Source organism: Micropterus salmoides, unplaced genomic scaffold (assembly GCF_014851395.1).
Source record: "Micropterus salmoides isolate LMB-PRFRI ecotype aquatic unplaced genomic scaffold, ASM1485139v1 Ms_hic_scaffold_6, whole genome shotgun sequence".
Taxonomy (NCBI): domain Eukaryota; kingdom Metazoa; phylum Chordata; class Actinopteri; order Centrarchiformes; family Centrarchidae; genus Micropterus; species Micropterus salmoides.
Genome location: NW_024044348.1, coordinates 4,265,633 through 4,283,609, shown reverse-complemented (window position 1 = coordinate 4,283,609; position 17,977 = coordinate 4,265,633). Strand labels below are relative to the sequence as shown.

Below are 17,977 nucleotides of genomic sequence, written 5' to 3'. Positions count from 1 at the left end.
ATTTTGCAGCATGTTCTATTTATGAAAACTTTGGAGGTACATTTTGTATTGATGGTGCTTTACTAGTCACCCTCCTGGCCCCAAATGTTTGATATAAAATAGTCAGACTAACGGTGTGGTGGTTCTTAATTAAATTTTTTTCAGCCGCCTCCAGAGTTAGTGGTTATCATTACACATTTTTAGTAGTAACTTTCCAAATCCTGGCATCCTTACATGCAAAACTAGATGGTGAACATGGTGAACAAATAGCTACAATCATCATCAGCATATTAAAATGTTTATTGTGATCATATTGCCATGCTAATGTTAACTTTATTTAGCTGAAAGTGCACCTGCAGCCAAACAGAGCAGCTAGCATGGCTGTAGACTCTTTTTTTTTTTTTTTTTTTTTGGTGGGGAATGAGCTATTAATCATTACTGGAAAATAATGAATAATGCAGAGCTTTGGTCTTTTATAAGTCCTTGATTTTAAGAGATCCGTTTGCATGAATGCTTCCATCTGCAGAGGGACATTTTTACTGGAGATTACAGTAATTTAATCAACTAATAGATGAAGAAATCCTATGACTAATCAAGATTAATCAACTAACATTATTTTTTTCGGTTGCGGACAGCCTTGGTCACAACTGGGTCATTTTACACAATAACAAAAAAATTTTTCTCTTGTATGGGCTCCTTGAAAAGAGCCTTAAAACATCAGCACATCGAAACATCCACTTCTCATCTTTTTGGATTAAATATTGGCACACTTCATGGCTCATCGTCACACAGTACATGAATGGAGACAAGGTGTAATGTTTGATTGAGGAGGGCGACTAGGTGGCACGTAGGCAGGTGAACATAACACAGAGGGTTAATTTTTTTTATACAACTCAAAACATCATCAAATACTCCATCCCATCTTCTTTAGAGTCAGACAAAGCACAGAGTAGCACAAAAGCTGCGAGGAGGAAGCGCATTTACCCTGAAGTGCTCCTGCTTTTCAAGTAGAGCGCGACATTGATTGGTGATTCACATGGTGAAATGTTGTTTTTGGACAACCATTAGTTTATCTTGTTGACAACAGTTTATGTGAAGAAGAGTGTAAAAAAATTACATTGCTTGGGTCCTTTTTAGAGTCTTTTCTAGGCCGCCTTCTTTTCCTTAGCCTACAGTGCACAATTGAAAAGCTGCACTTACAGAATTTCTTGAAAATCATGGGACAAGTTATCTCGCTAATATAACAGAGGGGCTCTACCCTGAGATTAGATTTTGCTGTGTTTTAAGATATTATGCTGTTTTGTGGTAGAACATGTTTACATGGATGATGGATGCTTTTCACTCGGCCACTGCCCTCATCAGGCCTCTCTGTCCTGCGAGGCAGAAATGCTTTCTCAGCTCTCTCTTGCACACTCAGCTCCACCTAAAAAGCTTTTCCTTCATTGTCCTTGATACCAAGAGGGAACCGCAAAACAGGAAAAGCTTCGGTTTTTCCTGGGGCTAATTATAAATTAAGTTCAAGTTAAATGGCCCCAGGAGCCAAAGATATCACGCACTATGAGGGGTTATAGGAGGCAGGGTGAAAGTCTTAATGTTGCATCTTGAAACATAGATCCCTGCTCCCCCTCTTGTGATAAAGCCTTTAAGAAAGCAAACCATTCAGCAAGAGACAGCAGTTTTTTTCACAAAAGTTTTCAAACTTTCTCTAACATCTGTTGCTATCAAGAAGTGAAGGTTGTCCAAATTAGAGATGCCAGGACATCTGTGTTCCCACCGGAGGCTGTCCTGGTTATTGTGGTTGTACTGCACAATGATGCAATGTTGTGATTTATGATGACTATGATCACCGTGCAGCACAGTGTCATTTCATCATGTGGCTGGTCCAGTGTCGAACTAGCAAGTGTCTGGTGTTACTGCGCTCATCGAACAAAATGCTACGGAAATCCACCAAGATTCAACAATATCCTACTTGACTTATTTACTTTAAAAACACTTATATGTGTCACGGAATATTATGACCAGGGCATTGTGATGACCCATGTGTGCTCAGTGCTGGTTTTATTCAAAGATTAAGGCTAGAAATGTTCCTGATTTTTTTTATAGTCCACAAATCCCATTAAAAAATGACAAAACAATTTATGTATCTACCAACAAGCACTGTGTCTGTATACAAAGCCTGATATATCTGCTTCCTCTGAGCCAGAAATCTCCATTGTTGTCGTCATAAAACTATAAAATACACACCAGTGAGCCACACTGTTGCACTGTCCTGTCGCTGTAAATACTAGAACTACAAATTTGTATTAATCTGCGGCTCAAAGTAGTAACAAATGTACTATTTACGCCTTTTTGAGTTTAAATTTAAAAACTACAGGGACCAGCTGTTTTAAGAATTTGACCAGTTTTTGAAGATTTACCACTTCAGTTGGAACCATTGGCCAATGTGTGAGTGCCGCAGACAGAAGTCAGACAAGGAAGTAGGAAAGTATTGAAACACATTTTTGTTTTTGTGTTGTTTATAGAGAGCCTTCAGTCCCTCCCCTTCCGGTGGACCACCATGGGACCTTACTTTGGAAAAAATATGTACGGTAGCATGATGATGGGCGAACTCAGCTGCCAGGCTTTTAACCAGAACAAAGAAATATGACCACATTACTCCTATTTTAGCTTCACTACACTGGCTCCCAGTATGTTTTAGAATTGACTTTAAAATTCTATTGATCACTTTTAAAGCTCTTCATGGCCTCTCGCCTTGTTATATTTCTGACCTTTTAGTCCCATACGCACCAGCACGTACCTTGAGATCCTCGGGCAGAGGTCTGTTGTCTGTTCCAGAGTCTCGACTGAAAACTAAAGGGGACAGAGCGTTTGCTGTCAGGGCCCCGAGACTCTGGAACAGCCTGCCCGAGGAAATCAGGTCGGCTGAGTCAGTGAACTCTTTTAAGTCCCTTCTTAAAACATACTTTTATAGGAGAGCCTTTCCCCATATTTGACTTTATTTTATCCCTTTTATTTTATTGTATTTTACTAATTTTATATTAAATTTTCATGCTCTTATCTTTTTTTTTGTATTATTCTTTACACTTGTTAAAGCACTTTGTAACTTGTTTTTGAAAAGTGCTCTACAAATAAGGATTATTATTATAATTTAAAATGTACATTTAAAAGTCAAGAAAGTCACAGTTTGATGTAAAACTGTCGAGGTATAAGTTAAAAAAAAAAAAAAACATAATTACAAACGCCACAAACTGAAGCTAACGTTAGAGGAGAGCAGGTGTCGTGCCGAAAAGTGATCGTCCTCCGAAAAATGATTGCCGTCTGCTGGAGCTGTATTGCCCAGTCTCTTCTATCACTTTCTGGCAAGTGAAACAGCCTACTGCATTTTATGGGTTGTATTGGCCATTTAAAGGTATTTTAAGAGGTAAAAAGTACTAGGTGAGCTATAATCTGTCAAATATAACTCTTCTGAATGAAATCAACTAATTTCAGGGCAGAAATAACCTTTCAGTCAATAACAAAAGGCTTCAGTCACTTTCTGTCAAGTGAAATACTGCATTTTATGAGTTGTATTGGCCATTTAAAGGTATTTTAACAGGTAAAAAAAGAGTGGATTGGTTGGTAGGCCAACACAGCAAGTAAAATAATGCCATAAGGATAATAGCAAAATGGTCTTCATTTTATATCTAAGTTGGCAGTAAGTCGTGTTAATTAGGCTACAGCCCGTTTTCCAAATATAAACAAAGATATTACACATAGGCCTACCAAACATCAGTTCTCGGCGGACGATCAGTTTTCTGCACGACACCGGGACGAATGAAACACTTTTCAGATGTACGTCATTTAAAAATATAACGTTACAGACAGAAATCATTTATTGTTATCAATTCAAACAGGACAAAAAAGTAAGTTGTCACTCACCATTGGCTACCGTACATATTTACGAAATAAGGTCCCATGGGAAGCGGAAGCGGAAGCGTGTGACTTGGGCTCTCTGTAGTGGTTTAAAAAGTCCTCGTTCACTTCCCCTCAGGGGAATCCCAGTTGCCATGTTTAGTGCCGTTCCAACACTGTTCCCATATATTTCCGTGGTTTGCGAGAACGAGCATCAGAAATAAAAGCATATTGCAAAACCACTCTAACTTAAACTGTGATATATATATATAAAGATTTTTTTATGGATATTGAAGACACCGGTAATCTCACTTTCTAATCACATATGGCAATTTGTTGAAAACGCTGTCCCCACTGGCAGTTAGGCCGATGGCTAAGTGCCAGTGGATTTGTCATTGAATAGTATTTGTGAAGTCTGAAGGGCAGATATGTCCCTTTTGAAGTCTTCTGCTCCACTCGGACACTACCCCCTTGAGACCGCTCATGTTATGAATGGTGCTACATAATATTACGTGCGGAGAGGGAGTGAAGGTGGGCATTGTAAATGATTAGTGAAACCCCTGCGGGTCTTCTCATTAGATTTGTTGACAAAAAATAAAAAATAGAAGTCACGCATTATTATTCTAATAAAGTTCTCACTTTGTAGTTTTTCTGACCTGTAGAGATTTCTGGCTTTTGTTGAGCCTGTTTTGCAAGTTTAATAAGACTAATATTTGAAAACCATCTGCAAGAACCCTTTAATCAACAAAAATAGCAGGTCTTAAAGATAGAAAGAGCTAAAGTGATCAATTTATTGACCGGGCTCCATGACCATCAATAACGCCCCTCCATCCTCACCTCCCCTTCGCCCATAGGTGACTATTGATCAAGGCAAGATGAAGGGTGAATGGACGGATTAGGGTGATTTCACAGATTGGCGCATTGCCAATTGAGCGTAGCTCTTAAAGATACTCCGCAGAGAGCGAGGTCGCTTCTTGTGGGTCACTGAGGATGTGGTCCACTAACTCCACCATTGGAATAACAGCTGCTCATGTACACAAGCTCGTGACTGCTGTCTCTGGATTTTTATAACTAAAGCCTTGCACTTGAAGGGCGATGGTGAGTCAGCCCATGTATCAGGGTTTGCAGAGTATGTGAACATGTTGAGAACCCAGATGCAAGACACAGGAGCAGTGCAGGAACAGTTGCAGAGATTTATTAATAAAAGGAGTACATACTACTGGGAGTGGCAGAGTTCAAACAAGTCTAAATATAACAAGTAATCCAAACTGAGAATTAGGGCTGAATGATTTGGGGAAAAAAATCGAATAACCAGATATTGTGATTACCAATAGATTTGACATTTTTTTATTTTTTTTTTAATGAAGTTTTCATAGTTCAATATTCACTTCCAATCAAGCAGCACAGAGCAGATGAAGCAGGAAGTCAGATGCATTATCTCACGTTTTCCTCTAGTTTCGTTTGTTGTAATTTATACACACCCTGTGCTCGCTCTGATTGGTGAGTAGGACCATAACAGGAGGGGTCATGACAGGTCAGATTCGCTGTATAATTAACCTACATTTTAATCGTTGTCTTCACGATTAGCTAATGGCGTTCAGTTAATTAATCGTTCAGACCTACTGAGAATCTAAAAATGTAAAGCACAGTCCAAACAGGGGGGGAGTCATAAAAACACAATCCAAAGATGAAAATCGAAATGTCCACAGGAACAAAAGTCTCTCAAAGTCAGACCGACAAGTGGACAAAACCCAGAACAAACGACACCGGACCAGAATGAGTAAAACAAAACACTGAATACATGTGACTCAAAAAGGGGAAAAAATAGTAAACACATCTAAGGACCAAGACAAATAACTGACACAGACAAAAACTAAAATAATAACACAGAAAGAGATGGAACTGAACTAAGCTGAAGATGCAAATAAACATAAACAAGGCTGAACAGACGAAACGTGGAACAAAACCCCTAAAAAAAAAGACAGACTGAGACCAGGATTGTGACACCATGTACAGCTAAAGTGTGGACCTAAAAGTGTTTCTTAGTAATCTCTCTATCATTTATCATTTACACATTTCTCTATCATTAAAATGACTGTATTATCTCCGAACGAGTAATTAGTTTTCTCTCTTCCTTTCTTTCTCGCTGAAGGTCATCTTCTGGTTTGTGAGGTACGCTCCCTGTTAGTGTCAGATGTGGTTGTAGGGGGGGGACAAAATCCTGTACTTTCACAGTGCTCATGACTAATTAATATATGTGATAGAAGATAACAGGACTCCTGAAAGATCTGAGGTAGTGTTAATATTTCTTGCATGAACCATTTAATAAATGAATTAATTCTGTTGGGTCTGTTGTCATTGCTGGAACAAATAAAGCATCTTTCTTATGTAGCTGAGGCGTGTTAAACCACGTGCGCCCTATCCTATTAACAATTAAGGATCATTTCACACATTTGGTTGCATTTGAGTTTGTTTGACGTGAGAGGACCTTTAAACTGTCTCATATGCGGTAGACTCTGCGCTGCCTTGCCATCATTTTTTAGTTTAGATTACCAAAGAGACCAGGGAGCCCCGGGAGACCTGTGAGGAGATCGACTGGTCTCTTTTTACTGTCAGCAAACTGTAACTCTCCATCACGGTGGAGCTGAGTATTGGCCGCAGGGGAGTACACTGGTCAATGAAGCGTCGAGTCACATATTAAAGGTTTGTATGTTTGCAGATGGCTTTACTCTTACATTTGGTAGCTCAAAAGCCAGAGCGTGTGGCACATTTTGGACCTGGCTGTTTATGTGAATAAACTCTGGTGGCTCGTTACGTGGGAAAAACCTGGAATCCGCATTGTTAAATAACTGTGAGGGATGATGACCTTTTTGCTAAGCGTTCAATAGAGGGTGCATATATCCGATGTACCGTGCAAAGACTAAGTTGTTACAGAGAAAGACATGTTTGTGTATTAATTGAGGTAAATCAAACCCAGACTGTTGGACCTATAGGTTTTTCCCCCTCCTCTGTAGCTACAGTGACATTATTCTTCATTATTTCTATTGAATACCTGGTTTTGTGATTTTCATGCTTTTCTCATAATGCAGCACTGTCAGAGCCCGCGTGGCTTTTTCTTCATTTTCATTGTCGCTGACCTACGCAGAATAACACCACAAGGTCCCAGTAGAATTGTATATTAACAAAGAATTACAAATCAACAAAAAGTCAAAAGCAGACATATTTTAATTCAAGTTTTCAACGCCATCAAAAAACATTTCAAATTTAATTAAGAAGTGGGTTTTTGTTTCTTTTGAAAGATGTTTTTAAAAGACGGTTTTTGTAATAATTCAGCAACATGATTTGACTGAACGTCAATTTCAATGGAACATATTTGTCTGAAGTTTGACAGATAACAATGCAGATCAGAGCAGAAACCATGAAGTTCAAGCAACTGGCTGGAACATTTATAGTTGTTGGGAGGCACAGAACTGGAAAAGCAAAGAAAACTATTTCTGAAATGTCAGTATTTTACAGGAGCATTATCAGGTTCCATCATTATCGCCATGATTAGACTGTTTCTGCAGCTGACCATCCAAATAACCACACTGATAGACACTTCACAGACACTAAAATGTTGTAAAACAAAAAAATGGAGTTCAACTGTAGTTGGCATGTAGTGCCCCATGAACAAAATGAATCTCTTTTATTGTTCCCATCAAATAATTTATATTATTTTTCATAAAGCTACCAATAGAAGTACATGGCTCATGTAGATAACCAATAAACATCTTTACACAAAAAGATTGCAGTCTGACAGAAGTGGTGTGCTGTCAGCTGGTCTTTTTGCTAAGGCAACAGCAGCAGCGCTGGAAGTAGACCACAGTTTATAATCTGTGGATAACCAGTCAGTTACATCTCCAGTCTCAAAAGTGAAACATATAAGGTAGAGTCTTTTTTAATTTTTATTTTGACAAATGAAGATGGTTGGGACCCAGTTGCTAACCGATGACATCTTGATGTGGACCGGCTTTCACTGGTGGAATCGACTGGAAGACTTGTTGGGATGGAGAAATTGTAGTTCAAGTCTGACTGAAAAAATAGTGGCCTACTGTAATGGCAATGTTCCCGGTTTGATTCCAGCCGGGGACTCTCTCTTTCCTTATTTCCGGTCACCTTGTGTTCACCTTTGAATTAAAGCAAAAATGTGTAAAATGATGTACAAAATCGCATCCTATTCATCATATAATATACAACATTTACCGTCCGCCATATTATTTGAGCACTAAAATTCTGATTGTGAAATCTGTGCGTTATATATAGCGCTCTCAAAAATCCCCACAATGGAACATTTTATCTAAGCAAGAACCACTGTCTTGTGAGTCTACACTATGATGATTATTTATAACTGTGAGTGTCCATTACATAGGGAGTAGTGATTATGGACGCATATGTACTGATAGAGAGAATCTATGATTAAGGTCAGCGTATTTCTGCTGACAAAAACACAGGGTTATGTGTGGCCAGAGGAAAAAAAACTCTTCATAAAAGACCCACAAATACCACATTAGGTGGGAAGCAGCAATGAATTGCCAGAATATTGCTTACAGAAGAGTTACAGAAGGGGTTCTGCGCCCTGTTTGGAAGATCTGCACACTGGTTGTTAAAGGAAAGAACACTGATTTGCATTGTGTTTTGACAACTTTAAACATTTGGATAGAAACATATTCTATATAGTGAGAAACAGACTTTATTCATTCGTGTAGGACAAGTTATCAGGATAAAACCAAGCGGGAAGCTTCCGGTGGGAGACGCGAGGCCAACGCGGAAGTCCCTTAAACCTGCATTCTATTGGACGGCCAGCAGGGGGCGACTCCTCTGGTTCCAAAAAGAAGTCCTGTTCCATTAGAAATAATGGTAAAATGTTTCTACTTGTCAGCTGATTTATTCCCTCAGTAAACACTTTCCTGATGAGTTTATGGTCTCAGTCGCTAGTTTCAAGTCTTCTTCAACACAGCATGATGTTCATTTAGTAAATCATGGTGCCATTTAGAGGAACAGAGACCAGGAAGCAGGGGAGGCTTTAGGGCGGGATTCAGGCTAGAGTGACTCGTACCCACGGCACTGTGTAAATTTAACCAGCGCTGCTGAAAAAACGTATTAGCAGTTGGCTGTTCACTTTCTCATTGTCAGCCCTGTTAAAATGACGTTATTGTGACATACAGATGCACCTAGCTAAGCAAGCTAGCTAGCTTCCCACACGGCCGTTAGCTCCACCGTCTCGTCCAAATATGGTCACGTTCGTTTGCCGATGGTTGCAAAAACTCAGCATGGCGGCGCCCTATCCAGAAAAACCCCGGCAGATGCTGACAAAAAATTGTTGGTAAAATAGCATCTCACTTTAATCCTTTAGCGCGCCACACAATTGCACTTATTTACAAAACACGTGAGTAGGCCTATCTAAGTATTTGTCAGATGTAGACTTATGATATGGTGAGAATTCTGAATAATGCAAAAATGGATCAATTTGTACATACATTAAGTAAACAAGAAAATCATATTGATATGAGAAGTGTCCACGTTTTAAACCAGTAGATCCAGAATGATTCCTATCTGAGTAACAGATTAACTAAATGACCAACTTTTTCTGTGCCTATGTTGCATAAAGATAAAATAGGATGACTCTTTTGTAAGAAGTGGGTATTTCATAGTGCATTCTAATAGGGTTATTTTGGCGTATGTCTCTGTGTCACCAATGCTGTTTACTGTAATACATCATATCCTCTTCCTCTATAAACTCATAAAACCAGTGTCTGTACCACATTTTGGCAGCTCTGTCTAAGCTCACTGTCTGACAGCTCTGCACTGCAAAACCCCCGATGTTGAGACATTTATCAGGGCCGGGGAAATGTTGTTTGACTAACAATAACAGTGTTTTTATTGATTTTCTGTCACTGTGAGTTGCTGCTTATGAGAAACAGCACCCAATGAACACAAAGCAGGCACACATTCACATACATTACACACATATTATAGAGTTCAAAGCTCTGCAGTCCTTTGGTTGTTTTTTACTTTTCATGAGCTGCAGTGATAAAATATGGCAGAGCTCAGGTAAAACCACTGCTGACTGAATGTTTGATGGTTCTGAATTATCTCTCGGACTAATCCTAAGGAATATCAGATGGAGGCTCCTACCTGTATGTGCTGAAATTGAATTAATTTGAGGAAATGAATTCTCTGCAGTTTTGGTATCCTCAGGTGCATCTAACTAGAAGGTGATGATTAAGACGATGCAGTGCAACATTTGGGATACAGCATGTGGAGTGAGAACCATCCAGCTCATGAGATTTTCTTCGGTTTCCAAAATCCCTTAAAGAAAAGAACATACATATTTCATATCTTTGTTCTTAGTGTGTTCCTCTCTGTCTTAAACACAGGTAGCCTGAGGTCCAGTCCCACCATTGTCATCCAGCGGGAGTCTTTTTCTTGAGATAGAGTTCAGTTTCACAACAGATTATAATTCACCGCGCTCCGTTTTGCTCAAGGTAAGCTGAATTGTGTGTCTCCTGGTAACATTTTAGGTTACTGATGTTTGTTATGAATTGTTCCTTCAGTTCTATTTGAAACTAGCATTTATCTCTGGAAATGCTCCTTGTTTTGAACATTAGGTAAAGGGGAGACCGGGTATGGCTGTAACATGGGGAGAGTTGTAACAACACCAATTCTACCAATTAGAGATAAGATAGGAGTCATGTGATCATTTCAGTATTTACCTTAGTAGAGAAAAAACTGATTTTGAGGTCAGAAAGTAAATTTTTTAACCAAGACAATATTTTGTTTACTATCTATACTATTGCAGATAAAATTGTTTGACTTATATGAGATTGAAATGTAGTTTCTCAGGCAACATGTGATGCATTTTTTCCTTTCTAATTTCAAACCACTATGTTAATAAAGCTAACTAAACATTGTCTGACAGGGGTGGTTTGGGTTGTAACACTACTTTAAAAAGTGTCACAACCATCCACGATACATAAAACTAGGGACTTTCTTGATTTTAATATTACTGTCCACCGGTGAGTAGCGGCCCACTTCAAGCACTGACTGTGACTAAGGATGTACAAAGATTATATTCCTTAAGTAAGTACAATGTAGTAATATTTATTAAATATACTGTTAGGTAAGTTTGTTCTATAGACACATTTACATACACATACATGACCGCGAGTCATCGGACACAGTGAGCGAGAAACATTGTTCCTTTATTTCGCTATACCTGTTTTTGAAGCATAACATATGGTCTGGCATCTATTCTTGCTACCCGGTAGGTGGTAACAAAGGGAACACAGTGCATTTGACATCATCACCTCACGAGGTCTGTGATATTCTTGTAGAGGATTGAACGGGTGCCATTTGTAGTGAACAAATGTGGGTACTAAAAGTTTGAGAACTCTTGGTAAAACATTTAGCGAGTTTTAGTTGCTGAAGCAAGTAAGTGTTACAACCATACCTGCTCTCCCCTACAAAAAGACTTGAAGAAACACTTAAGCCTTTGGAAAAATACGCTTGGTTGTCTTCTAAATGTGTTTAGCCGAGCCTATACTGAATTCACGCCATGTCCACACAATGGGAAGAACTCTTGTAATTATAACTTGGGAGTGTTTATACATTATTCCAAGATGGCTTACCCCACTGCTAGCCTTGCAACAAACTACCTTCCGCTTGCTTCCAGCCTTTGCTAAGCTAGGCTAAAAACCTTCCAAGCATTTTCACTACACTGGATGTGCAGAGATACAGTTTGTATCGACCTTTTAATTTCAGAGAAGAAGGCAAACCAGCCAATGTTTCTTCTTAACTTGCGAGCCAACACAGCCAAAACACACAACACAATTTGAGAAATTAGCACAAATTCTTTAATATATGCATTACATTTTGTATACGCATTCTGAAGATGGCTTTTCCAACTATGGAAGTATTTATGTGTCACAGTTGCCTCGTGCAGAGGCACGGAAAAGGGATCTTTTGGCTACGTTCAGACTGCAGATCAGATTTTTTTTGCCCATACGTGACTCAGATCTGATTTTTTTATGACAATGTGAACCGGCCAAGTCTCATGCAATCTTATCTTTTCCAGTCCGGAATTGGGCAACTTCCATATGTGGTCCAAATCCGATACAGATCGGATCTTTTTAAATGGGACCTGAGTCTGGGACACTCGGAATTGATGCGACTTTGAGCAGCTGTTGTCGCAGTTCTGCTGTAGACGGAGCCGCGGTGAATGAAAAAGCTTCACAAAGGCCATTATTAAACATGTGGCTCTCTTTCTCCTCTACCTCGCTATCATCTGCTCACAAATTCCCATTCTTACACCTGAAATCCACCAGACCGCGAGCTCTGTCCTCTCGTGAGAGGACAATAAAAAACGGGGGTCTTCTGTGGGCTAACAGGAGCTAACCTCTGTTGCTCCTTGTTTACTCCTGTAGCCGGCGTGTGACGTTGTGTTATTATCTGCGCATGCGGGTCACTTTCAGGCCATGGACACGGATACGGGCCACATTTAAGCAGTGAACGTGAACTGTCAACCAAAAAAAATCTAGGGAAAAATTAAGGCCTGCAGTCTGAACTTAGCCTTTGACCCAGATGCAGACACTAAGTGAGGGAGGATCGGTTTGTCCAAGAAATCAAAATAAAGCTCTCCCGACAAAAGCAAAATCATCCAAACACACGGTACAAGTCCACAGTGAAAAGGAAAAGCAATTTTCCAGGAAGAACATGCAGGTGAAATAAAAAAACAAAACAACTAAGGCAAATGAACAACAGACTATAAATGCCAACAAACAGGTAGGGTGATAAACAGAGGTGAGACACATTAGGTAATCAAGACAGACAGGAACAAAATTCAGACAAGACACAGGAGGCAAAACAAACTAAACTTTAAACCGAACCATGACATTATGTGACAGTAGAAACCTCCTGTTCTAGTACAGACTAAATTGACAAACGGTACATTAAGGATTTCACGTTGAAGGCTAATCCTGGGTTTTGAAACTGATGGGTCTGATCACCCACAAGTGATTCTGGTTTTACCCTTTGTATTCACCTTGTCCTCTTGTTTTGGAGACCTCTGTGGATAATTTTGCTCCTGTTAAAACCTCTTCTCCTAACTGGGAAAAGCTGACTGCAATGAAGGCAACACCTCCCAGGAGGTCATGCTACTTCATGAAGTCTTCAAACTATGTCTTTTGTTATTGTTTTGATGCGAGAGACCCCCAGTGGCAGAAAATGACGTACTGCTTGTTGAAGTTATGTTGCATCATTTTAGTGTTATCACGTATTGACACCTTTTTTTGCTGTCCGTGGGTCATTTCACGCCATTTAGTCTCTATTGACTTACGTTGTGCAGAGGCGGCGTGTCATTTTACGAGCGAATGTCACAGAGAATGAAACTTGATATTGTATAAAGGGCTACAAAGTCTGCATAGAGATGAGGTTGCGGTGGATGGATGAGTCAAACAAACACAGGACTCTGCTGTTCATGACCCGTGTGAAACCAAACTCAACTTACATTTGTTCAACAACATTATCTCTTCTGACTCCTTGCATGCTGTGTTTTGTCTAAAAAGTGTCATATGTGTAACTGTATGTTCAATATAAGAGTACATGTTTTGAACAGAACTGCCCAAGGATGCAAAATGAATTTTAGTGTAATTATAAATGTGCACATAAAATATTAGGCTGATGGGTTCAGTACAATGCAAGATCGGCTGCGGAAAGACACACACAGACACACGACCAAATGCAGGATGCTCTCAAGGCTTAAGCCTGGAGGAGATAATTCATTTTCATCCTTGTCCAAACTTGACCCAGCACACATGCGTTTGTCTGTCTCGCTTATCATTACTATCATTATCACAGGTTTGTCAACAATGCAGTTGTTTACGTCAAACATAAACTCATCACTCTTGCAGAGGCTTATTCACTGCTTCACCTCAATTATACCTGTCTGCAGCCTGCCTCCACATAGCAGGCACCTGTACAAAAAAAAACATCCAGCATGTCTGACTTCTCAGTGTCTCCTCATGGCCTTGCTCATATTACACATAATGAGAACACTCATCATAATGTCATTCCTTTACGGGACAGTGTGGGTGGGAGAATTTGGCTTGTGCCACCTCTGTCACTCAGGGGTTTATTCATCATCACCATGATTTTCCAGGGCTGTCAGTGTGTGTGCCACTGAAATGGGCCCGATGGCATGAGGAATCGGCCCGGCTGTGTCACTGTCATGCCCACAGCTACCGTCAACAACCCTCCCAGGAAACATTCATTGTGCAAACATTTTGAAGTTTTAGGTGCCTCAATGGAGACATCCATCCCATCAGGCTGTTTGGAATTCAGGCTGACGTGGAAAAAACAGGTCTTGGTAATAATTTTGTTTTGCCTTAAATTCTCCCTTGCATCATAGCTGTAAAGGCGGTGACACATGTAACAACAACAATATCTATGCTAAGCTAAAAAAAACTTAAATTCTTTAGCACTGAGATTCATTTTTTTTTTCCATTTCAGAAAAATAAATGACAGCTTCAGTAAAGACTGATGGCTCCCTGCTCGCTGCCTTTGCTGTTGTAGCTAACCTTTATGTAAAGTGATGTCAGTGATTTCGGTGCAAACAAGATTGGTTGTGTCGGACACAAAACCTGGTTGGCATTCTCAGCTGTGCATGCGTGCCCTGCTATTTTATTTGCATAAAGTCCAGGAGATTTCTACTTTTCAACAGCACTATTTCCTCCTGACGTGCATTCAGCCACCCTCCCCGTGCTCCGTGTAGAATAAAGGTGGATCACCCCAAAGCAGAAGTTTCATTGCCTTGTGAATCGGGTGTTACTTTATTCACATTTTAGGAAATCTCCATATTTACACCCTGATGCTTTTTGTGCTTTTTGTCATTGCCCACCGACCGTAACATAGCCTTTTGATTTAGTTTTTAAAATTGCTGTATCAGTTTTATCTCATTAGTCCCTCTGATTTGTTTTTATCAGTGGTCCGCTCTGCTCCATTCCTATGAATTACAGCAATTACATTTTTCCCCCCTTCCATACTGGTTTACTCCCACTCGCTAACAGATTATTTTTCTTGCCAAATGCAAACTGTTTTTATTAAGAAAATGCCAAGAGAGAACAACTTTCTCTCTTCTACATTTTTTAGCTTTCATGACCTATAATTTTTACATGTTTGTTTGTCCAAAGAAAAAGAATCACTATTATCAAAGACCTCTTTCAGAGTTTTTGTCCCCGTGCTGGTGCTTAAAGAGGAAGCCCTCCTCAAAAGAATCACTTTATGAGTATGAGTAGGCGGGGTATCATATTTAATTGGATAGTGGTTGAGTGATATAATGAGATGTTGGATACTAACTACAGTATTGGACATTGAACTTAGGTTGTTGTTGAGCAATATAAGACATGAATATTTATGTTAATATTATGTTTATATTTTGTTAACATTTTGAATCTGATAAGTGGCCAGTTATAGTATTACTGACAGAGAAATAACTGAATGGGGCTTGAAGTGGCTGAAGGTTCTGTACTGTCTTTGTAAACACTTAAAAGCTGTGAGAAGATTTAATTAAAGTTTACCACAACATCTCCACCACCTGCTGCTGTTTGATTCTTAGCTGACAGAGATTCAACATTATACCTACTGCTTCCTGTGCCGCCTGCACTCCTTTTTTAAGCAAACATCTTTCCCTGCCATTGCAGCAGGACAGCACAGCCAAGTATATGGTGCAGTCGGTGAGCAGTGGTGAAAAAAAGTACTCAGATCCTTTACATAAAGAAAGAAAAATAGCCCATGTGACTGTTATATACTATATATGACATTATTATATTGTTAATATTGATGCATGAATGTTTCAGCAGCATTTTACTATTGCAGCTGATCGAGGTGGAGCTAGTTTTAGCTATTTATATACAGTTAGTTTAGTTCTGTGATTTCCACCGTTAGGGGTCGGGCCCCTCTTAAGGCTCACAAGATTTGGATTTTGTATATAAAACTTAGCTTATGTAAGCTATATTTTTTAATACAAAGACTTAAGAGTAACTATATATGTCAGATAAATGTAGTTTTATTTCCCTTTTCTGCAGAAAGTCTCAAAATCTATTTAAGAAGAGTTCTTGAGTAAGTTTTACTTTCCACCGCTGCCCATGAGTACAATGGAGTCAGGTGAAGTTAGTCATAAAGATGAACTGGTTTGAAGAGCAGAGCCAACAGATCACAAAGGAATGGTTGCCTGTTTTGTCCTTAATCCTTGATGTCAGAATTCAGGGTAATAGTAGTCCATATTTCTGTTTTCTGATTCATGCACACAACACCGCAGCCTTTTAAAGATGAAATCTTGTTCGTCACTGTGTCTCTCTGCTTCCCCAAGGACGGAGGGACGAGGACAATGGGTGCCGGTGGGGTTTCTGCCCAAGCCCTGCTGTGGCTCAACCTGTTCAGCTTGATCTCTCTGGTGTCTCCCCTTAACCCGGATGACCCCAACGTCTGCAGCCACTGGGAGAGGTCAGTTTTCCCCCCAATTTCTCCAACACTGAAAGTGAAATAGCAGCGCTCTGAACGCTGCAGTGAAGTAATGGACTGCCTCCACAAATCAAGACTGAGGGTATGCCAATAATCAAAAGCAAAACGGAAAAGGTTTGCTCCTGGGGACATACTGGGGTCGTAAATTCAGAGCAATGGTAATGTGACTGTTTGAGTGGTCCCACCACTCAGTGCTACTACGCTGAGTAAAAGCACAATGTCGTTTCTGGTGAGAGCAACACAGAGTGCAGGTGCTCTGATCGATAGTCTCTCAGTGTAATCAGTAGGAATTGTGGAAATGGATATTACCTCTGATGACTATTACAGTTTTCACTTCTTGCTAAAGGTTAGACTCAATTCAGTAGCCTTTATTCAACACAACATGAAAACACACTGAGAACAAAGTCACCAGTGTCAGGTGTGTATTGTTACGGGGGGGTAAAAAGTAAAGTTATGTCGGGATTCTTGGAAATCCTGAAACTTTTTGTTTTTTGGGAAAGTAAAATAAAGCTTTTAAAGATGAGGGATCAATACTTCACATCCTGATACTGTTTTAAAAGGTGACTTTAATGACTTGGTGACATCATGAGATATTGTTCTACTCCACTATGATGCAATTGAGTTTACAGATTTCACCAAAGCCTTGAGAGTTTGAGAGACTTGAAAAATCTTTGAGTTTCACGTTGGAGCGTGCGGCAGGCTGGTCTGTTAATTTAATAAAGACAGATGTTTTTCAAGATCAGAAGTTGATTTGTGCAACAGTTTCTAGTTGTACTTTTAATCTGTGGTTGTATTTTCTTTCCCTTTAGCTATGCAGTGACCGTGCAGGAGTCTTACGCTCATCCATTTGACCAGGTCTACTACACGCGCTGCACCGACATCCTCAACTGGTTCAAATGCACCAGACACAGGTATGGACGCACAGCAACACACTGTGGACAAGTGCAGCAACTAATTCACTAATCATTTAATTTCTTGAATGTTTTTATCACTAACTAATTAATACATTTGTCCATAAAATCAATGTCAGTATTTCTCAAAGCCTAATGTGGCACCTTTTAAAAAAGACTCTCTGACTAACAATCCAAAGTTAATTTTACTGTGATGAAAACAGAGTAAAGTTGCTGATCCTCACATTTGAGAAGCTGAAACCAGAGGCCGGCTGGCATTTTGCTTGATAAATGGCTTAAATTGAATGAAGACCAGATTACAGTCCTCCTCTCGTAATATTTAAATCTTGTTCTGAACTCCAAAAAGACAAAATGTATGCATTTCAGGAGAACGCAGAGCTCCAATCCATTCTCTTAATGTAAATCTAATCACCTCCTTTACAAACTTTCAAATTTGACTGAGCTTGTTTCTCTTTTCAAAACAGACAAACCATTTTACAATCCAGTATACTGTCTAAAATATTAATACGCTCATGTGGTTGTCCCTAAATTTAACAGAGTGCCATTCAATTCGACAGCTATTGTGCTCCATACGGAGGGCGCCAGCACACTGTTGTTTTCTTTTAAAGACTAGGGGATCTAAGTTGCAGAGATATTTAACG

General features: G+C 39.6%; 1 protein-coding gene across 1 annotated transcript in view; it reads left to right on the top strand.

Annotated features, from left to right (window-relative positions):
* LOC119889986 (multiple epidermal growth factor-like domains protein 11) overlaps window positions 1–17,977 on the top strand; it is a 159,830-nt gene that overhangs the window by 25,481 nt on the left and 116,372 nt on the right. Inside the window, 3 exon segments of the mRNA XM_038700963.1 lie at window positions 10,287–10,394; window positions 16,274–16,407; window positions 17,235–17,336. Coding sequence (XP_038556891.1) covers window positions 16,292–16,407; window positions 17,235–17,336 — 218 coding nt within the window. The 5' untranslated portion in view covers window positions 10,287–10,394; window positions 16,274–16,291.